We start from the raw sequence: 23,020 nt of genomic DNA, 5'->3' as shown, positions 1-23,020 counted from the left end.
TTGAATCACTCCACATCACCACCCAATTTTGATACATGTGAGCGAATTTATCGGAGATTCGTCACTAATGATCTATCCGAAAAACCACGATAAGACTTGATGGCGGTAGAGAATGTCACATATTCTCAAGGGGCGGGATCTGGGACAGCGGGAAACCAGGAGCAACCTATGAGATCACCTGAACATGATAATCTCAAGCAGCTTACCGCCCAATCCGCAGACGAGCTCCCCATGTCTGTCCCAGCAATCAAGGATTCAAAACAACTACGAACACCTTCACCAAGCCCGCCTCCATTGCGTTCATCACCATCCCAGGTCTCTGTGAATGAGTTGCGGCCTGGGAATGCAGATGAAACCCCACTTGTGCAAACTGGCAATAACAGTTCTGGGTCTTTCCATAAATTGGAGAACCTTCCTTCTTTTGCCAATCACATTGGAACAGATGAATTGACTTCACCGCCTCCCATATCAAAATTTCTACCGCCTTCTGATCAATTGGATGACATCGCAGAGGAAAAAGTTGAGAGTCACCGAAAATTATCCTTAAAGGGTTCTGGGGAAGAAAAGATTCTTAAACTATCAGCTGCTGAGATGACGGAATTAGCGTCTGCTCCTGAATCCTTACCAATGATTTCGCCCAGGAAGTTATTGACTCCCGATATAAGCCAAGGCAATGCCGAAGAACACAGGCGTAAAAGATCCGGTTCTGATGCATCTCGCATGGAGGACCGACCATCTGAATCGACAGATCGTCGTAAAATTGTTACACCGGAATCTGTGAAATTTTCCGCAGACATTAATGGTGAGCACAGAGGCTATCAAGAGGCGATCCAGGCCAATGCTAGTACCAGAAGGCCCACGATTTTACCCTCTTCCCGAGCCTTTGGTGCTCAGCCGCCACTGACTCAATGGCCATCATACTCCAAGCCGAATGCCGTTCCGGCATCCCCAAAGAGAAAACCATATCATCTTGGTCGCGGCCCTGAATCGTTAAGCCTCAACCTCGAAGGGTTGGCAACCCCGATTGTGACCAATGGAGCGAGTAAATCCTCACAATTGCCAGACATTCCACCACCATCGCCAATACCCCAATCGATTCCTCTGCCCCCGATGTCAATTCCTACTTATCTACAGCTCGAGCTTTCCGCTACAAGGCCATCACCTTTGTATATATATCGTTCAGCTTCGACAGAATTTCCTTACGAATCATCAAAAGTCAAATTCGAGCGTTTATTAAATTTTTTGTTATTACCACCACAACTTGAACAGGTCCTATATTTTGGATCTTTCGCATGTCTTGACGCCTGGCTCTATACCTTCACCATTTTACCTTTGCGATTTTTCAAAGCTTTAGGTATTCTCATTTCGTGGTGGGGTCATGTTCTAGCCAAGGAATGTCGCTTCATTAGTGGTTTTATTTATCATGGTATAAGCCGGATGTGGCATCGACGAAATGAACGTCGTAGTGCCGATTCTCTTTCGCCCACGAGGAGTATGTCACGTCCTAGTAGACCTTCGGTGTCAACAGCAACCTCATTTCAGTCTCAAGCTGGAAGGCCGTCTGAAACTTTCAGGCGTACCGGTACTACTGAAACTACCCCAAAACTGAACGGTGAGCGTAGACCAAGACAAGGTTGGGCCCGTAGACATCGACGTATGAAGTCTCAACCTTCTTCATTATCTTCATATAACAAAGCAGATCTCTTGCAAGGAGCTGTAATAATTTTTAGTTCATTTTTCTTAATGAAGTTAGATGCAAGCAGGATGTATCATAGTATTAGAGCGCAGTCAGCAATTAGACTGTATGTTATATATAATCTTCTAGAGGTATGTCGACCCGCCAAGCCTGGCAAGCATGGTAACTCATTCTTTTGTAGGTTTTTGATCGCCTTGCGGCTGCGCTAGGCCAGGACATTTTTGAATGCTTATTTTCAGACGAGACGCTAGAGCGGGATAGTGATGGTAGAAGTAAGGTATTGCGACCTCTTGGCATGTTTATACTTGCTCTCATATACAATGTTGTTCATGCAGCAGCATTATTCACCCAGGTCGTCACCTTGAATGTTGCTGTAAACTCATACTCCAATGCTCTCATCACTCTATTATTATCGAATCAATTCGTGGAAGTCAAAGGGACTGTTTTCAAGAAGTTTGAAAAGGACAACCTCTTCCAGCTCACATGTGCCGATGTTGTGGAAAGATTCCAGCTGTGGCTTATGCTCATGATTATTGCATTGCGAAATATTGTTGAGATGGGTGGCTTCAGCAGTATGGCATCATCGGCATCAGAAGCAACTAGTCCCTTACGCACAAGCTCAATGCTTCCAAACAGTTTTACTATCCTTCCAGTGTGGTCAGGCGAGGTTCTTTCGCCATTTTTCATAGTGATAGGTAGTGAGATGTTGGTAGATTGGATCAAACATGCATACATCAGCAAGTTCAATGGTGTCAAACCAGCAATCTATCAACGATTCCTCGATGTTCTAGCCAAGGATTATTATACAAATGTAGGTATTCAGTCTCAAATTGCTTGTTTTGACTAACCATTCTAGGCTTTTGTCAACCAAAACCTTATCAAACGTCTTGGTCTTCCAGTTATACCACTTTCTTGTCTTTTCATTCGCGCTGCATTTCAAACATATCACATGTTTCTCGCGACTCATCTTCCTCCACCATTGCCGTCAACAGCAACATCCTTATCAGTCGAATCATCTCCTGCAACAACAGCAGCTCTCGAACATTTCGATACCATCGTCCGGAAAGCGCTCGGTCGATCAACATTCGGCTTACCAAATCCAAACTCGATTACACCATGGTATCTACCCAGCACTGACGATGTGATTGCATCTCTGACCATGATTGTATTCTTCCTCGGTGCATTCTTTGTTCTCCTCGCCTGCAAACTCGTTCTGGGAATGCTCTTACTAAAGTTTGCACGTAATCGTTACTCTACCATGAAAATGCGTGAACATCGAAGCTACGAGACTGGCGGAAAGAGAGTAGGTGGTTGGGGTATGGTGGAAGTCGATGATGATAAGAAACGATGGATTTATGATGACGACCCGGAAACATTAAAGAAGTTGAGAGAAAAGGAAAGGCTGGCCAGAGATAAGGAGAAGGTGGGGGCCGTACATGATTTCTCTAAAATCAGTAGATATGAGATGGCGGCGAAGAGAATATGGTGAAAGTGGATGCATATTGCTTTGAAAGAGAATGAGAATACTAAGTAAACAATCCCTCCCGGCGACTGTGTGTTCACACCAACCTCCACATCGGTTGTCTGACCAGGAAATTTCTCATTCAACGATAGATCCTGCTTGTGTTCCCTTCCCAATATGAATCCTTAGGGAAGGGTTTGAAATTATTTACTACTCTGATATGACATTCTTCAACCCTGAGGTGTAAATTTAACTGCTAATCTGGCCACTGCCTTGCACGCTGCATGCTAAATATATAATCGAATATATTCCTTTCGCGATTGCTCAATTATAAGATCGCCGCGCCCATGTCTCTACGTGAAATACAGAGATGATCACCTATACAAACTAATATGTAGGCCCTCCAAAGTCCTCTTGATGGGTTAATTTTGGAAACGTTCAAGCACGCATAGCGTTCGATGAAGACCGATTTGGATTCCATATTAGGGTCGAAAGATTGTGAGATCGAGATACGATACACTGAATCTAACAAAATAGAAGCTGGGAGAGAATTGATACTCGAGACATCCTCGATGAAAATCAAACATTGGATTACTGAGAATCAATATTTCGTGATATATTTTCAGGGCATCAGTGTGTGGGTGGACCGCTCTAAATATGAATGCCGTCGGGAACCGGTACAGGTCAAATAGAGTGGAACACAGTGTATCACGCTTCTTCTCAGGCGTGTGGAGTACCACGACCCCTAAAGAAGTTAACACCAAATGTGGGCCATTCCACCACCCTTTGTGGCCAGCTGCAGAAGATGGACAGAACATGATAAAAAATCGCCAAACGCACTGATAAGTGATATCCAACTCTTTTCCACCACTTGATACACAAATCCTCTGTTGAAATCCACTACCCCCGCGGTGTAGAGACATAAGCTACCATGAGAACGAAAGCGCTTGTTGTCAATAGTCCGGGCGGTGAGTTTGTTTATCGCGATGTGCAAGTTAACGACGATATTCGTGATACAGAGGTACTGGTCCAGATTGTAGCGACGGGAATTTGTCTTACCGATATCACTTTTAGTCAACATGATATTGATGGCATGTTTCCAGCTATTTTGGGTCATGAAGGTCAGTAATATGTAACCATAAGTTTGCTATCACATGATTGACTGACGTGTATCATAGGAGCTGGAATAATCTCCAAGGTGGGATTGAAAGTCACCAATGTTGAGGTCGGAGATTATGTCATTCTCAGTTACACGAGTTGTGGAGAATGCAAGTATTGTATGAGAAAGCAGACGAGCTTCTGCGGTGATTGGGAGCTTGATAATTTCGGTATAGGCAGAGGGGAGGATGGGAGTAAAGCTTATGAAATCCCCTCTGAAGAGGAAGGAGGCGGGACGGAAATCACAAGTCACTTTTTCGGCCAGAGTTGTAAGTATTAATCAAAGTTGGGTCAGTCTGGCAAACCGAATTAATTCCCAACAGGCTTCTCTAACTTTTCGGTGGCCAATGCCAGATGTTGTGTTAGAGTTGGAGGGCCTGGAAGTGATTTGGATCTTTCGTCTCTCGCACCACTAGGTTGTGGTATCATGGCAGGTGCTGGTGGTAAGTTTCTTTAATTCACCTAACCTTTTCCCCAAAATAAACAATACTAAAAAGAGAACATAGCAATGCTCAACGTTCTCAAACCATCCTCAGAGGACATCGTTTGCGTTGTTGGAGCAGGTGCTGTTGGATTAGCAGCTATCATGGCGCTCAACCTTCTAGAAAGAAAGCCTAGACAAATCATCGCAGTTGATATGCTGGACGAGCGTCTAAAATTGGCTAAACATTATGGAGCAACACATGTCATCAAGCCAACCAAAGAAAGAGGCTTGCAAAGTACACTGAAACGAATAACAAACTTCGAGGGGATCGATGCTTCGATCGATACCACTGGTAAACCGGAAGTTGTTGCAGACTTACTGGAAGCAACATCAAAATTGGGAACAGTATGCAGTGTAGGAGTCGGAGAGGTATGTGTCGCTAGATTCTATTCAATCCTTACCCGCAAGTCTGATTGACTACATAGCTTGATGCTGCTGTGTCGATAAACATGTTTAGCGCGGTCAATACTGGGCGAAAATATGTAGGCTGCTGTATGGGAAATTCTTATCCACCTGAATTCCTTCCAAGACTTATTCAAGGCTGGAAAGACGGAATGTTTCCGTTCACGGATTTAATCACGAGATACGACGCAGAAGATATGGAGAAGGCTAAAGCAGATGTTTTGAGTGGGAAGGCTGTCAAAGCAGTTCTTGTCTGGGGAGCTTCCAACGAATAAATGAGATGACACTAGAACCACCTTTGGCCATGACTTAATTCTTATTTGAAGGTATAAAAATGTTATGTACAAGAGTGCTTCTTGATAGAAAGTACAAACTGACATATCAGCAATAGCAGCTTCATGAATAGAGCTCAAGAATGCCCACACGATTGAACAATTCCCACATATCCGTTCCTACTACAACCTATTAAGTCTGCATCTATCGCAGACTCTTAGTTCACATTGACGACATGCAAAAATGAATTGTCCCAGTGTATGATGGCAACTCTCACACTGATGAGATCCTTGTATCTTGCGCCATTGATTGTGCTCACACGCATGATTCTCTCGAAGACCCTCCGCAGCTACCGCAATTTGAGCTTCAATCGTAGATCCTTGCCCAATGGCTTGATAGGGACGCTCGAGTAGTTGATGACTAGGTCTACGGTTGACAATCTCCGTAGCACGAGCTATCAATTGGTCTTCGTGCCATTGTGGACATCTACAGGTCTTCCATTTCAATCCACAGGTGTAACAAAATGTGGCTCCACATCTGCATCTATGATTTGAAATATCAGCGTATGTTTGAGAGTTGAAAATGAGGTATTGTAATAGACTTACTTCATGTGGTTACATCCCACTTCCAGCTCCACCATACCCCAGCATGAATAGCATCTTTGCCAACCCCTGTTTCTAGCAAGATCCAAAACCTCCTGCAACGCGGTATCATTTGAGCAATCTCCAATGTGAGCTTCCAGCTTACACAAGGTGTGGGTTTGTGTGCCGCAGCCATCACACGTAGCTATGTTATTGACGATTTTGGACGGGTGGATGAAAGCCGAGCAAGACTGTAAGCAGCAATAAGTTCTGTTTGGTGTTTCAAATTCGATACTCTTCTCTTCAAAAGCGCGCACGATATCACTTGTGAGGAAAAGACGGACGCTAGCGATAGTGATTGGTTCGTTGCAGCAGCGGGGTGGGAAGAGTGATTCGTCGCTGATTGATAAGCGAAAGAGCTGCTCAAGGCAAGTGCGACAATATTCGTGGCGACATGAACCAGGAACTCGTGCTGCATCACAGAAGCTGATCTCGTCGCGACAGATGACGCAAGTACTCTTAGAAGGTACAGGTCGAGAGGCCGCCCATGTAGAAGACTCTGCATTTGACCCAATCACCGAACTACACTCTGTTCCATTCGGCTCTGCTGCCTTATTGTCCTTCGAGTCGTCGCCAGAGACATAGAGTATTTGAAGTTTTTGCAAGACCTCCTCGTTCAAAATCTGTGTATTTGGTGTAGCAGGCGGAGGAATCTCTGGTGCAGTCGCCGGTCTTGAAGGATCTTGATACAATTGTAAAGCCATCGAATGATCTCTTACAAAAATGTCATCGCGTGATACCGCTTCAGTCACAACGGCACCATCGTTTTGTACGGCCAATGCAATACTTCTCGTCATGCGTTGATCCGACAAGAACAATGCAGTGTTTTCCAATTCCTCCTTCTGCATCTTGAATGCAACTGAGATGTCGGATACATCGTCGGCGCGACCTTTTCCCTTGGAAGATGAGTACTCAATGTCATCGAGCTGAAGCTGAATGATTAACTCCGCAGTCTCATCATCCATATCTGCAAAACACTTATTACCAGCAAGTATGTAGTCCATGTTGGCTTCCTGTACTTCCGCTATCAGCTGTAGAGAAAAAGGTTTGTGGTTAAGAATTGATATCTGTAACAGAAAATTTACAATTAAATACAAAATTGTCGTGAGAAGAGTTACGGGTACACAAAACTAAGCGACCAGCAACGCCTGCTGTATTGTCTGTAGTGAATATATCTACACTATCCAATCGGCTTCAAATTTCTGACCCTTCAACATTCACCCTGATTCCGGTGATTTCAAAACCGAAATGCGATATTATTAGTTCTTCATTCTACAGTACTAACGCACTGCTATTAGCCACTTATCAAAATCACACCTAAAAAAGCCATTTTACTACATTTATTATATATAATTTCATTTGATCTTTAATCTAATTATATAATTATTTATATAAACTATTGGTTTTATAATTGAAAAATTAGAAGTATATTCTGTAAGTTTTAATGAATTTTGGTGTGATTTTGATAGGTGGCTAGTAGCAGTGCACAGTGACTGTAATGCGTTTCATTGGCTCCCTAGCGAATCGACCTCTAACTTTCATTTTGATCAAAGGAGCATCAGCAAGTCTGGGTTGAAAGTTGTGAGAGGAAAGTGCTGCGAAAACGAAGATCGATGTATATGTATCCCAAAGAGGGGTGCGAAACAGGTAATCGCTTCCCCGCATGTATTATTTGATGGAAGAAAGGACCTATGTTACAGTAGAAGGGCAAAGAAAAGTATGGATTCGAGGGAATGAAGGGAGTGCCAGTTATTTTTCCAAGCTTGGTTGATGATCTTGACATAGAGCGAGTGCTTGGGGATTATGACATAGTCACCTTGACAGGAGATATAATTTGAAGGTCGATGGTATCTTAAGATAGGGGGCTCGTATAAGCAGTCACTAATATAGTTGAGACATTCTCCACAACTCTCCAAGAGACCAAGAAAGGGAGTAAGTGAAGATCTTCAAAAAGTGAACGTACGTTAATGATAAACAACTCCCAGATTAATACGAATCGAAAATGATTAAACAGTCAACTAACGATCCGATGCCAAAACATAAACCGAAACTCCACTCCTAAGTTATCGAGCACGCAGAGCAAGCAACAGCTAAATGCCTCCAGCTTCAATGATTCCCCACCCCAATCTCGGCTTCTCTTCCACCTCTCCCTTTAAATTAACTTCCCTTCCTCTACTCCTGTCCTTCCAATCCACATACCCAATCGCATCATCCGTGGCCCTCCATTCCTCCCAGCCCTGTTCAATTCTCCCCACCAACTGTGCCGTCGTAGGTCTCTCGCTACTTCTCGTCTTGAGCATACCCGCCACCAGATTCTTCAGTCCACTCGTATATGGTTTATCGCTCATCCTCGACATGGCCCATTGATATTCGAATTGCTGAGGTGGGGGAATTCCCGTCATCATCGTGAAGACTGTTGCGCCTAGCGCCCAGATCTCTGAGGCTGACCCCCAGGTTTCGGTTCCGGCTAATTGGTCCTGTATCATTATTAGTAATGACGTTTTCATCAAATCTTCAAAGATAGAGATGGGACTTACTGGAGGTTGGAAAAACCAGCTCAATCCCTCTTTCTTCTCACTCTTTGCCATGTTCCCGCCCGGAAACCCCGTCACAACCGCCTTTCCAAACCCGCCCAACTTACACTGTCCATATGTTGCTCCACCACCTGTTCTCTTAAACCAGATCTGTTTCGGACTAACATCTCTTATCAAAATAGGTTGCCAATCATCATCATGTTTTTGCCAATCATCTTTTGTATCCGTCTGCTTCACACCTGTATGCAACCACAGAAGCGCCTTGTTAATATTGGATAAAACATGCCAGCACAAACTTTCCGGCAAGGAAAAGCGATTGGGATTTGGAGTAGCAAGGGCACGCCAAGCTGCCACATCGGTAAACTTGGGGTAGTCTTCTGGGTTTGGAAGAAGGAGGTCAAGTGAGCCTTGATTCATGTCTTCGTAGACAGCTATATTGGCGATTATACCAGCACGTTTTGTGGAGCCTGCAAGGGAGTCTGTGTGAATAATATCAACGAGGCCAACGATGTTCGGGTGGTTCAAAATGCGAGAGAGCGGAACGCCAGCTGTAGGGAGGATGGCGGAGGCGAGACTTATTTTCCATTCTGGATTTTTGTCGGATGAGACCTTTTTGTCAGGGATGGGAAAACCGAGAAAAGATTCATTGTCTTTAATCCGGATTAGTTGGATACTCTTGGTATTTTCGCCTACTACTAAAGGATTGCGAAGGACGTATTTAGGTTGGATGGGAGTGGAATGAACGTTGTTGGCTGCCATTATGTTGGTTCGAGTCTTGAGATAGTAATGCAACTTTTCAAAAGCTCTATGTTTGAGATTCTTGATGAGTTTAATAAAGCTACTCCAATTTACAAAGGAATGTAGCGAGCTATGTAAACTTTGAATTTAACTGGTACGTTTTAGTACCCAGTCATCCCACAGACAAAGAAAAGGAAAGAGCACAAAGAGAAAGTATGTTCATTTGCGAACAATTGTTTGAATTGAATAAAGTAATATCACAATCTTAGTAATTAAAATCTTCGTAACTCAGTTCTTTGCCCTGAAGCCACTCCACCAAGGTGTTACGCAGACCAGTTCCTGTACATAGATACCATCGACTAGCAAAATCTTCGGAAAGATCACCCTTCTCGATTCTTCTTTCTTTTAACGTAGCGCCAGATTCTCGTAATTTTCTGACGGCAGTTGATTCATTCATATCATCACAGCCTCCCATTTCACCTGTAATGAACAATGTTGCATGGGAACTAATATTGGGATATTTTTCGAAAGTATCCAAAGCCAGTCCTAGGTCAGCTAAACGAACAGTCCAATAGAGTTGTAATCGTGATAAATCCAGTTCGGAGACTTGAGCGATAAGTGGCGTAATTCCTACACCTCCAGCAACAAAAGAAACTTTTCCTTCAGAGCCTTGGTCAATGAAGAATTCCCCCCCAAAACCATTGAGTGGTACTTCCAACTCTGATCTCATGTTATGGCGAAAAAGGAAATCGGTCACTGTTCCAACTTTGCGAATTGTAATCTCGAATGTATCGTATGTATTTGTGGGATCTTTTGACGAAGAAACTGTGAAAGTTCGTATGTAATCGTCGTTCAAACTTTTTGGATCATCATCACGCATGTGGCTATAGCCAATATCAAGTTCATCTTTGAAATCCAAAGCGACGTATTGGCCAGGTTTCCAATGGTTGATTTCATTTTCACTCAAAATCTTGAATCGAAATCTTGCTATAGTTGGCGACAAAAAAATTCGCTCAATGAGTTTAGCATGCATCCTACTACCCGCATCTTTGACCCCGACAGCGGCTTCGGAAGCTAGAAACCGGACGGATGGATTATAGGGTGAACGTTCACCTTCTTCGCCTCGAAAACTTAATCCATCAGTAACATATCGAACATCTTGCACGTATATCTTAACTGCAAGATTGGTATGTGTGATTAAATTAGTAGCCTTCTCCCCAGCGAGTATTTCGGTTCTCCCAGTCAGGTACACGACATCGCCAGTGTTGAAGTCTGGAAATACTAGTCCTGCCTGAGGTGTAGTCGTGAGATTTCCGAGTGTTTGATAAAGACGGTTACCAGAGTACTCGGGATATACAATTATTAGTCCATTAGTATCGTTAGAGAGAAATCGGACGAAGCCCGGTGGTCCACCTCTATGATTCGTATCCATATCAGAATCATGATTCGAGGAAGAAATGAAGAACAGGTCAGATCGTGTTATCAAATCAACTGCTTCTATAGGCAGAGGTAATGTCGTGGAGAGGAGCGTAGGGTTTGGCAATCGAGGAGTAATGTGCTTTTTGTTCAAATACTTGGGACAATTACCTGCAATTTCGTTAGTATATGGCAATAGCTGCTAGGGCAATGATAAGCTCACCTAGACTTTGCTCTATCTTGACGACCAACGAGGCTTCCGCCACTGAATTTCCAGCAGTCTCTTTCAATGCGCCTGCAGCCATCCGACCATATAATTTGACTCGTCTCCTAGATTCGAGGTCGATCGCAAGACCACCAACCATTCTCCCTGGTGATTCTGCTCGCTTGACTTGTCCATCTGCAATCTTCCCCAGCAGAATTTCAGAAACTGGGTCATATTGGAGGTCAATCGTAGCTTTTACAGCAATGACAGATTGTGCGACCGGCCAGGCAAAACCGGCCTCTCCGCCCCATAATGTAGTCCATGGTCTGTTGGAAGAATCGAGTGTGCCAAGGGCGAGTAATGGTGATCGGGCCAAGAGGTTCGCAGCGAATGGTGAAAGGTATGGTGAGGTGGGATTTTCGTTCCGAGGTACTCGTAGACTTTTGTGCATTTCCTTCTCTCCAGCATGCCATTCTGTTGCCATCTGGAACGCCATTGTGACTTATTTAAGATGTCCTGTATCTGTTGTGCCGATATAGCTTTCGATCTAGCAACGTTGTCAAACTTATTCAAGGTGGAATTGAACGAAGAATAAGCTCAACATTTGAGGAGCAGTAAGCGTAAGTCATCATTCTTGGTGACATTCCATAAGCCGTAATTCTTGTCATGTTAGGTAGTTTGTGAGAGGAGTCAAGAACAAAGCTATCCTAAAATTGATTAGTAATCTAGGATCTGAGACCGTGACCCCAGTGTGGTAAGATTTAATGCAATTCGACCCACCAAAATGTTTGAATATAAAAGTCCAGAATGCGACGACTTTGATCGTAGACACATCCGAGACCTGCTCAGGTACAACTGCTTGGTAGCTATTTCGATTGTGAATTTATCATCATAACACCTTATTACTTGAGCTGAAACTGCTTAATTATCTACGTATTTTTGAGCATTGAAACCCTACATGAGTCCTGGAACCTACTTATCGCACAAGTAACGCTTTTCTGACTAAAACCTTTGAATATTCAACTTTTTATATTCTAGTTTATTTATTATATTATATAACGTAGATCATCAGTGAGCAAATTATATTAATAAATGAATCACTTTATTTTATATACAAAATTTGTTTGTTTGTAATTGTATATTTTCTTTATATAATAATATAATTTCAAGAAATTTGGAAATATTGAAATTTAATTATATAAATATTATAAAAATCTAGTTATTTATTAAATAATCAAATTATTACAATAGTTATTATAAAAATAACTTTTTTGTAATGAAAATCATAATAATTCCTACTTTTTTTAGAATATAATAGAAATATTTATAAAAAAAATTAAATTTATAAAAAGTTAATTTTTTATTGTTATTAAAAATTCTTTTCTTTTTTCAAAATGATAATTAGTTATTAAAATAAGAATATTGAAAAAGGCCTAATTTTGATGTATCTTCAAATGATTCATTCACTGATATAACCTACTCACTAATAAACTACGTTAATAAATTTAAAAATTATATAATAGAAATATTCAAAATTACCGAAAATATTAATAAAGTAAGATAATTTATTTTTCAATATTTTTATAACAGCCTTTAGAAAGAGTTGAGATTGAATTTCTTAAAATTTTCGAAAAAATTATTTATTTTGTATAAGAAAAATACTCCAAGTTAAAAATGCTAATCTTTTTTAACTAAAAGCTTAACGTAATTCATTAGCATATAGACTTAGACTATATTACTATATGAGCTACTTCATTTTATATATAAAATTCGTCTATATATAACTATTCACTTTCTTTATTCGCTAATAGAATTTTCCAAAAATTTCTTAACGTAGTTTATTAGTGTATACACTATATTAATATGTGTACTACTTTTATCTTAATTTATATTCTTCAATTTCAACATGCGATTTATCAACTATTTATTATACAATTGAATAATAAAAAAGGAAGAATACTCTTAACTATTGAAGCTATTGAAAAAAACAAAAAACTTTTGATTCGAAAAATTATTAAACTATATAATATTATATATATAATATTTATTTAAAGAATAAATGAAACAATTTCTGTAATTGAATTTCAATTACAAAATCTGAAACTTATTAAAGTAAAAGAATAAATAATTATTTTATATATTATTAATATAAATTTGAAAGGTTTTCCTTTTAAATTTAAAAGAATAGAAAATATAACAAATTATATTCTCAAATCAAAAGAAAGAAAAACTATTAAAAAGTTTTAAGTATATTAATTTGTGAAACAATATAAAGAATTAAAAATATATTTTAATTATATTTATAACTTTCAAAGAGCTTTTTATAAAAATCCTAAGCTTCTTAAAAAATGATTTCAATTAATTACAAATATATAAGTGAAATACAGCATTTTGAACAAAGATTTCTATAATTTTGATGAAATAGACTTTATAATAAGAATTATATATATAATAATAATTGTTATTAGTATTAAAAGATACGGTAGAAGTAAATTAGTATAATTAGGTAATTGAGAATAGGCTACAATAATAATATATAGAAATAAAGAGGATAAAACTATTCCCTCATTTCTAGTAATTCAAGGATAGGTTTATCTCTTTCATTAATATACCAAAACCGATCTTTTTACGGACTAAGCTATTAAATCTATATTTAATAAATAAACGAATAATAAGATAGATTTAAAATAGTTAAAATATTTCGATAAATATACTAAAAATTAAAGAAAGGGTAAATATTAAATATTAATGCTAAATAAATATGAAAATTATAAATCAATAGCTTTTTAAGTATATTATAAAGTGTCGAAACACGTGACCAACAACGTGACATTACATATCACACTTTACCTTATATATGCATGAAGTGTATAAGTAAGAGTAGTATATATATATAGATATAGCAATTTCCTCTTCATATAAAAAGAATAGATATAAATAAATAATTCTTTTAATCATATATATTATATATATACATCTTAACGTAGTTTAACACCGAGTACACCATATCATCAAATACACCACTTTTATCTCAATTTGTACTTTCTAATTTATATTTTTCAATAACAATTGAATTAATTAATTGAAACTATTAAGAATCTAATAATCTAGGATCTATTATATTATTTTAACAAGTTCTTAAATTATAACCTGATTTTTCATACTTATTATAGTATTTATTAAAAGATACTTTCCCATTAAAATTACCCTTGTTTTGATATTTGTTATATTGAATTTAAATATTAATTTTTTATTAAGATAATATATCAAGAGTCTTTTATCTAATAAATATTCCTCCTTAATATAATTAAGTTTTTTTTGTGTGTCGATATTTGTTTAATACTTTATTTGCTTTTCAAAGTATATAAATCTTTGTATTCAAAAGTGTATTTTTATGAGTTAATCTCTTTATACCTTTAACTAGAGCTAATATAGTTTCGAATATAAATATAAGAGAGCTTAATTGATAATAAATTATTCGAGATTTAACTAATGTTAACTGAAAAAGAGTTTCTATAGGATTCTAAGGTGTTTGAAAGATTTAAAGATTTAAATCAAAAGAAAGGGGAGTAGATATATGGATTCGAATATCTAATTTAGAAAATATTACTTCAAAATTAAATGAAATTAATCCTATTTTTTGAAATCTAATTCTCATATTCTAATTCGTGATTGATTGTTAATATATAGTTTTAAAAGCTATAAAGAATTCGATCTTTGAGATATAATAAATATATGCTTTTATAAACCTCTTAATTTGAATACTATATTCTCATTTTAAGGTATTAAAACATTTAATATCAAGAGGTTGAATTAAATGATTTGAATATAATAATAAACATATATATTTAATATTATTCTCCTTACAATAATTCTAGAATAGTATTGATTTGTGGCTCTCATATTTATCCAGTATTAGTATTTTATATTTGCTTTTAATTCGATTTCTTGTATATTTATTGAAATGTTTTAACCATTTTAATTCTGTCTTATTGTTCATTTATTCATTAGATATAGGTTTAATAGCCCAATTCACAGGAAAATTGGTTTCGGTATATTAATTGGAAAGATGTATCTATCCTTGAATTATTAAAAATGAAGGTATAATATCCCCCTCATTATTATCATATATAATTACTGTCGCCTATTCTTGATTGTTTGGTTGTATTGTTTTTCTTCTACTATTTCGTTCAGCATTAGTTATAACCATTTCGGGGTATATCATGCTTATCATAAAGCTGATTTCATTGAAGTTGTAGAAATCGCAATCGAGAATACCATATTTCGTCTGTATATTCGAAATTATACGAAATTAGTTTTCAATAAGCTTAGAATCTTTATAAAGAGCTCTTTAAAAGTTATAAACATGATTAAAACATGTTTTTAATCTTATATAATGCTTTATGAATCGATAAACCTAGAGCTTTTTAATCTTCTTTATTCTTTGTAATTAAAGAATATAATTTATTATATCTTTTATATTATTTAATTTAGATGAGAATCCTTTATTATTCATATCAATTATATACTGAATAAATACTTTCTCTTTTAAATTAATCATTTTATAATTATTTATTCAAATTTCTATACAAAGGGGTAAATTATTCATTTTGTAGAGAAGTGTTATATATGTTATATTATATAATTTGGTAACCTTTCGAATACTAAGTTTCTTATCTTTTTGAATAGCTTTAATAGCTAAAAGTATTTGAGCTTCTTTTCTGTTTGATTGTATAATAAATGATTAATAAATTGTGTGTTAAAGTTGAAAAGTATAAATTGAGGTAAAAGTAGTGTATTTGATGATATGATGCACTCGGTATTAAACCATGTTATTAAATCTTCTTAATACTAATCAATAATTAATTAAACTCAATTATAGAATAATAAAATCAAATCTAATAAGAAAAGATATCTTTTAAAAAAACAAACAAAATTATATTAGATTAAGTTTATATACGATTTATATGGAAAGATTAAAATATTACATTCTTTATACAATCTTTTTAAATTATATATTAAAAAGAAATCCCTAATTATAATTATAATTTCTTTAGAATAGTTTGATTTATATTGATTCTATTTATGTCCATTATACTCTTGTATATACTATACGAAATACATTCGATATAATACAATATCGAATATTACTATTTAATATAGTTTTTCCAATCCCTAAAACACTTCCATACAAAATAGACCCTACATTTTAAAGAAAACAATTAAACCCAAACAATTCAAATCTCATAGAATCTCAAATAAATATCGATATCATTATATGGATTATTAATTTACAATTCAAATAATATAAAAGATAATAATTATAAAACAAATTTCAAAAGTAATATAAAGATTGAATTAAAACTATTTTTAAAGCTACACATTATAAAATATTTAAACTTCTATAAATTCAACTTCTTATTTACAATTTCTAAGTTCAACAATTAAAAAGTAATTTAAATTATATTAAAGTTTTTATTGAATTTATTTCGAAAAAAGTATTAAATGAATATACAAAAGAGATTAAAAAAGAAGTAAAAAATCTAAGATCGAACTACTTAAATATATATGAAATAATTGAACTAAAAAAATCAATATATATATCAACATCTATCTTAAATTTATTCAACTAAATATTTACATTATATTCATAAGATTAAAATCAATCTTATTTCGAACTTCATATAATATTAGATTATATAATATCAAGAGAAGATACACCATATATATTATATATAAGATATATATATAATCTCCTTTCAAATTTAATGAAAATATACATCAATAAAGATTACAAATATAATGATAAAGAATATAATTTTCTTGATTAAAAGCTTCAAATGTTTTATAAATTCTATAGGAATATTAATATCGGATCAGATTAATATAACAATGCTTTTTTAACAATATTTAAAAACAATACTTTAATATTCTATTTTAATAAGATTACTAATAGAGATCTTAATTTTGAGAATATATTAATATTAATATAAGTATATTTCGAAACTAAAAAAAGATAATAAAAATACCTTATTAAATAATATAATATAATATTTTTATAAATTATATAAAACAATCTCAAAAAGATATTTCCTTAATAATTGGAAATTCTATTTGAAAATTTTCAGAATCTATAGTATAATTTAATTAATTTATATTGATTAGAATTAATACTTTAAGATTAGATTATAAATACTTATCGTAATGTTTTTAAGTATAATTCTATATTATTATAATTAATTCTGATATATAAAGGTCTTTATATTGATTTTTACTATTAATAATCTATTTGATATAAAAATATATTGAATTAATTGTATATATAAAGATTAAAGATTATATTAAAGGTAAGGCTGATTTTAAAAAAACCTGAAATAAAGGGAAATTTTCTTTTTCTTTTTAAAATAGTTTTTTTCATTTATAGTTTATATAATTTCAAAACAATCCTTATATATTATTATTAAAATATTATATATATAAGAAATCAGATTATTAATTTACAAATCATTTTATATAAAAATAAAAACCTTAATATAATCAATTTATAATGAAATATAATATAGATAAAGATTAATTCCACTAATTCCTTTTTATATATAAGGATAATCCAAATAATATAGAAATTGAATTCAATAAAATTGTAAATAAATAAAACATTATTAAATATCAATAAAATAATTTATTAAATAATTAATTAATAGAATATAAAACATATTTTATTGAAATGAAATTTATTAATAGAATATATATAGTTGAACTTTTTAATAAACAATTTCTTATATATACTTTTCTATAACGTGGTTTATCATCGAGTAGCTTATATTATTGAGTGGCCCACTTTCATTTTAATTTATACCTATCTCTTTCAATATATGTTTTATTAATAATCTATAATGAATTCGAATAATCAAGAAGCTTGTATATTCCTTATTATTAAAGCTATTTATAAAGATAAAAAATTAAGTATTCAAAAGGTTATTATACTTTATAATATTTTTTATATAACTTTTCGATATAGAATGAAAGGTTTATCTTTTTATATAAAAACTCGAGCGAATTGTTATAAAATTATAGAATTAGAAGAAAAAGTGATTGTTCAATATATACTTGATATAAATTTAAAAGGATTTTCATTTAAATTAAAGAATATAGAAGATATAGTGAATAATATTCTTGAATTGAGGGGTACGAAATATATTAGGAAGCTTTAAGTGTATCGATTTGTAAAGTATTAAATCAAATTAAAGATATGTTTTAATTATGTTTATAATTTTCAAAAAGCTTTTTATAAGGATTCTAAGCTTTTTAAAGAGTGGTTTCGATTAGTTACAAATATGTAAGCGAAATATAGTATTTTGAATAAAGATTTCTATAATTTCAACAAAACAGGCTTTATAATGAGGATTATATGTATAGTAATGATAATAACTAGTATTGAACGAAATATTAGAAGTAAGATAGTATAGCTAGATAATTGAGAATGAGCTATAGTAATAATATATGGAAATAAAGAGGGTGAAACTATTCCCTCATTTTTAATAATTTAAGAACAAGTTTATCTCTTCAATTAATATATTGAAATAAATCTTTCTGCGAAATAAGCTATTAAACCTACATCTAATAAGTAAACGAATAATGAAATGGGTTTAAAATGGTTGAAACATTTCGATAAGTATATTAAGAATCGAAGAAAGAGTAAATATTAAATGTTAATACTGAATAAGTATAAAAGTCACAAATTAATAGCTTTTTAAATATACTATAAAGAGAACGATATTATATGTTTATATTTACTACTACATTCAAATCATTCAACTCAACCACTTGATATTAGCTGTTTTAGCAATCTAAAACATTTATATAATGATCAAATTAATGGATTTATTAAGGCATATATTAATTATATTTCGAAGGTTGAATTCTTTATAGCTTTTAAAGCTATATATAAGGAATCAATTACTTTTCAAAATATGAAATCAGAATTCTAAGGAATAGGTTTAATTCTATTTAATTTTGAAACTGTATTTTCGAAATTAGATATTCAAATTCGTATATCTATCCCCCCCTTTTTCAATTTAGATTAATAGATCTCTCAAACCCTTTATAATTCAATAGAAGTTCTTTCTCAATTAATATTAATTAAATCTCGAATAACTTGTTATTAATCAAGCTCTCCTATATTTATATTCAAAATTATATTAGCTTTAGCTAAGAATACAGAGAGATTAGCTTATAAGAATATACTTTTAAGTATAGAGAATCATATACTTTAAATAGTAAATAAAGTATTAAGCAAGTATCAACACGCAAAAAAAACTCAATTACATTAAGAAGAAGTGCTCATTGAACAAAAGGCTTTTAATATATTATTTCAATAAAAGGTTAATATTCAGATTCAATATGATAAGCATTAAAAGGGGGGAATTCTAATAGAAAAGTATTTTCTAATTAATGTTATAGTAAATATAAAAAGATAGAATATAATATAAAAACCTGTCAAAATAATGTAATAGATCCTAAATTATTAGATTCTTAATAGTTTCAATCAATTGATTCAATTATTGTTGAATAATATGAGTTTGAAAGTGTAAATTGAGGTGAAAGTAGGCCACTCGATGATATGGGCCACTCGATGATAAACCACGTTATCAGATTAATAATATTATTGAACCAAATCGTATTAGTAAAACTTTTAAAAAAACTTTAGGATAAGTATTTAGATGAGATGATATGATTATATTAGTTAAAAAACTATTATATAATATTGTGGAAATAGGGATTTATTGGTGAACAATATATTAGAAATATTATTAAAAAAAACTTAATATAATGATATCTTTATACAATTCTTATTTACTTATTATTAATATAAAAAATGTATAATTTGAAATTATAGAAATATAAATAAATGATATACTTATTTTGGTAGATTAAGAATTTATGGATTTCAAGGATTTAAAACTTAAGAATGTAAATATTAAAGTAAAACCGAGTGAATATCTAATATACAACTCACTTTTAATCTTTAATAATTATATTATATAATAAAATAAGAATTGTTTAATCTTTATATAAAAAGATTAAGAAAAGAAACTTAAAAAGTTATTAATTTTGAGCAATATTATAAATAAAAAGCTTGGAATATATATATTATAACAATTTGTTAATTAGAAGTATTATATAATCTATTTATTATTATACAATATTAAAATCTATTAAATAATAATATCAAGATATTTAATAAAAAACTTAAATGATAAATAGAAAACCTTAATTAAATATTTTCATTTATTTCTTTTATACAAAATTATATAAAACTATTTATTTTTATTAATAGGTTTTTCGTAAACAATAAAGATTTAAATAATCAAATAGATTTTATTATTATATTAATAAATAAGAGTATATTGAATGAGAACATATTCAAATTAATTAGGAATATTATATATTATAGTAGTACGAAAAGCAAAAGAGTTATTGTCGGAACACATAATCAATTGTTACGACGACATCCAACATACCGAGTCACCTGATCAGAAAGTCACGGGATTAGAGATTCCCACTGGATCCCACTGCTCCCACCTGGTGGGACACGATGGGATCAATGGGACAACAAAGAACGAAGGTCTATATAAAAGAATGGGTTTCATTACAATGTAGAGCTTCGTGCTCAAGAACAATCATTAGTTTCATTACTATAGTTACGAGAATTGCAACCAGTTACAACCTTATTGAATTCCTACTTGAAGTCTAGTCTAAACCACCTCGAGAGATCTCTAGCCACTTCCACGTGACCCTAGAGGCAGCTCCCGTAACAGTTATTCTAATATTATTATAATTATATCCTCAATTTAATCTCCAAAATCTTAATTAAAAATAATTGAAACTGACTTCAACAAAGATATAAACATTTTATTAATTCAATAATAATATAATTCTATAATAATGAACTAAATAACTAATCAATAATTTACCTAATAATAATAATGATATAAATAAAGAAAAAAGAAACAATAATTTTTTTTCTTCAAATTAAAACCGACATTACAGAAACAAAAAAGAAAACAATTTAGAAGGTATTAATATCATTCAAAACATTTTATCTCTTTAAAGACTTATAAATATTAATCAGCTTTTAAATAACCTTATAAAACTTTACAATAAAGCTAACAAATATAATAATCAAAATGATAATTTTGCTTACAAATTCTCAATCTTTCTTAACAATTATAAACATATTAATATATCTATAATATTATTAAAAAAAGTATTTCCTATTATACTTATTGATATTATACTCAACTTTTATTATATAAACTTAGATAATTTATTTAATATAATAATTAGGATTTATTATTTAATAATATCTATATTTAAAGATTTAAAATATAAATATAATCTTATATAATAATAGGAAATCATTATATTCAAAAATGTAATAACAGAATTAGATAATAAAGGAAAGAAATTATTTCAATATTTATAATTCATGATTATAAAACTTTATTATATATATATAAAGAATTTAACTCTATAATAAGAATAGAAGAATTACTTTATTAAAAGATTATTATTATATATAATTTGATATAAATATACTCTCTAATTTGGTTTCGTTTTGTTAAAGATATTTTAAGTTTTTTTAAAAAGTTATATTCAACTATTATAATATAAAAATAAACTTATTCTAATAAAACTATAATATTTTATATCAATTATAAATATAGTTAGAATAAAGGTTTCGAATAAGATAATTGATATTTATTTAAATTATATATAAAGAAGAAATACTTTATTTATAAGAAAGAAGATTATTAATTAATTTAATATAATAAAGAGAAATGTAAGGATGTTCAATATAAATATAAGAAATAATTCAAAAGCAATAATTTTAATAAAAACTTTGAATAATTTCTTGTTGGATATAAAGGATTTATTAAAGATTTTAATTTTAATATAGATGATAAAGTTATAGTTTATTTTGTACAATTCGAATTTCAAAATTTATTTATATAAAAATTATATTTAAGTTTCATTATTTAGAGTGAATTTATAAATAGATAAAAGATTGTTAAGGACCTATTTAATAAATTTTTTATATATATTTTAATATATTAATCTTAACCTGAAAATATAATATATATTAGTAAATATAATATAAGGAAATTTTAAGAAATTATTATCAATATAGTTATAATATAATAATCAATAATGAATTATAAATAATATATAATATATAAGATAATAATTAAGAATATTACTTTAAATATAAAAATAATAGAAGTTGTAAGTGTAGTATTCGGAATTAATAAAGTCAAGTCAATTAATTCAATATAATTAAATTTATTATTAAGAATTATTGAATTTCATATTATAAATATAGAAACATTATTCTTATTATTCTTTAAGGATATAAACGGATTTGATATATATTATAATAATATTCTTAATATGGTTGTTATAAGTAATACGGGAGAACGATTCTTATATATTTATCATAATGAATATGTAATATTCTTATAATATATAAATATATAATAATTTATATAATAAATTATTAATAATAATATATACTATCTTATTGATATAGAATTACAATGTTTATATTATTATTTTAATTATTTGTTAATATATAAGCTCTTATAAATATTCTAATAAGCTAATTATAATAATATTATATAAGTTAAAATTAATAAATTTATTAAGTTCTATTAATATTATCAAAAGTATAGAAAATCATTAGGTTAATTTAAGTTCAACTTACAAAATGATATTGATTTTAATCACTTAATTATAATAAATATAATATATATTAACATTAATCTTATCCTATATATCATCAACAAAGGTATATAATTCTAAGTAATATAATAATTAGATAACATTATTATAAAGTATATTTTCAATATATTTCGAAAATACTAAATAAATATTTATATTAATCCTTTAGATTATATTATATATAATACTGAAAAGAACTTTATTAGTAAGGAATTCATATAATATATAGT

The 23,020-nt window shown here is 31.7% G+C and overlaps 5 protein-coding genes across 5 annotated transcripts; 2 read left to right on the top strand and 3 right to left on the bottom strand.

Moving 5' to 3' along the window:
* Positions 1–99: 99 nt before the first annotated feature.
* Positions 100–3,185, top strand: EAF01_010835 (uncharacterized protein; the record flags this gene model as incomplete). The annotated part of the gene is made up of 3 exons (XM_038919092.1): positions 100–1,827; positions 1,878–2,507; positions 2,553–3,185. 3 exons carry the CDS (start codon positions 100–102, stop codon positions 3,183–3,185), a joined length of 2,991 nt encoding a protein of 996 aa, XP_038765375.1.
* A 749-nt stretch (positions 3,186–3,934) lies between these two features.
* Positions 3,935–5,821, top strand: EAF01_010834 (uncharacterized protein). Its single transcript, XM_038919091.1, has 5 exons — positions 3,935–4,279; positions 4,337–4,585; positions 4,640–4,759; positions 4,823–5,169; positions 5,226–5,821. Exons 1-5 carry the CDS (start codon positions 4,090–4,092, stop codon positions 5,475–5,477), a joined length of 1,158 nt encoding a protein of 385 aa, XP_038765374.1. The 5' UTR covers positions 3,935–4,089; the 3' UTR covers positions 5,478–5,821.
* Positions 5,822–6,076: 255 nt separating this feature from the next.
* On the bottom strand, positions 6,077–7,120 carry EAF01_010833 (uncharacterized protein; the record flags this gene model as incomplete). The annotated part of the gene is made up of 1 exon (XM_038919090.1): positions 6,077–7,120. The coding sequence occupies one exon, from the start codon at positions 7,118–7,120 to the stop codon at positions 6,077–6,079; it is 1,044 nt and encodes a 347-aa protein (XP_038765373.1).
* A 1,086-nt stretch (positions 7,121–8,206) lies between these two features.
* EAF01_010832 (uncharacterized protein) lies at positions 8,207–9,409 on the bottom strand (the record flags this gene model as incomplete). The annotated part of the gene is made up of 2 exons (XM_038919089.1): positions 8,207–8,593; positions 8,654–9,409. 2 exons carry the CDS (start codon positions 9,407–9,409, stop codon positions 8,207–8,209), a joined length of 1,143 nt encoding a protein of 380 aa, XP_038765372.1.
* A 179-nt stretch (positions 9,410–9,588) lies between these two features.
* On the bottom strand, positions 9,589–11,656 carry EAF01_010831 (uncharacterized protein). The gene is made up of 2 exons (XM_038919088.1): positions 11,028–11,656; positions 9,589–10,975 (listed from the first exon to the last, which is right to left on the bottom strand). The coding sequence occupies exons 1-2, from the start codon at positions 11,503–11,505 to the stop codon at positions 9,654–9,656; spliced, it is 1,800 nt and encodes a 599-aa protein (XP_038765371.1). The 5' UTR covers positions 11,506–11,656; the 3' UTR covers positions 9,589–9,653.
* Positions 11,657–23,020: the final 11,364 nt, after the last annotated feature.

This window comes from Botrytis porri (assembly GCF_014898465.1).
Source record: "Botrytis porri strain MUCL 3234 chromosome Unknown BPOR_018, whole genome shotgun sequence".
In the NCBI taxonomy this organism is placed as follows: domain Eukaryota; kingdom Fungi; phylum Ascomycota; class Leotiomycetes; order Helotiales; family Sclerotiniaceae; genus Botrytis; species Botrytis porri.
The sequence above is the reverse complement of the archived record's forward strand: the minus strand, read 5'-3'. Positions and strand labels throughout refer to the sequence as shown.

Excerpts from the sequence above, each read along its gene's own strand:
- EAF01_010834 (XM_038919091.1), top strand. The coding sequence starts at position 4,090 with ATGAGAACGAAAGCGCTTGTTGTCAATAGTCCGGGCGGTGAGTTTGTT. Across the intron at positions 4,280-4,336 it reads AGCTATTTTGGGTCATGAAG|GAGCTGGAATAATCTCCAAG; the intron begins GTCAGTAATATG and ends CGTGTATCATAG. Across the intron at positions 4,760-4,822 it reads TATCATGGCAGGTGCTGGTG|CAATGCTCAACGTTCTCAAA; the intron begins GTAAGTTTCTTT and ends AAGAGAACATAG.
- EAF01_010831 (XM_038919088.1), bottom strand. The coding sequence starts at position 11,505 with ATGGCGTTCCAGATGGCAACAGAATGGCATGCTGGAGAGAAGGAAATG. Across the intron at positions 10,976-11,027 it reads CAAGATAGAGCAAAGTCTAG|GTAATTGTCCCAAGTATTTG; the intron begins GTGAGCTTATCA and ends ACGAAATTGCAG.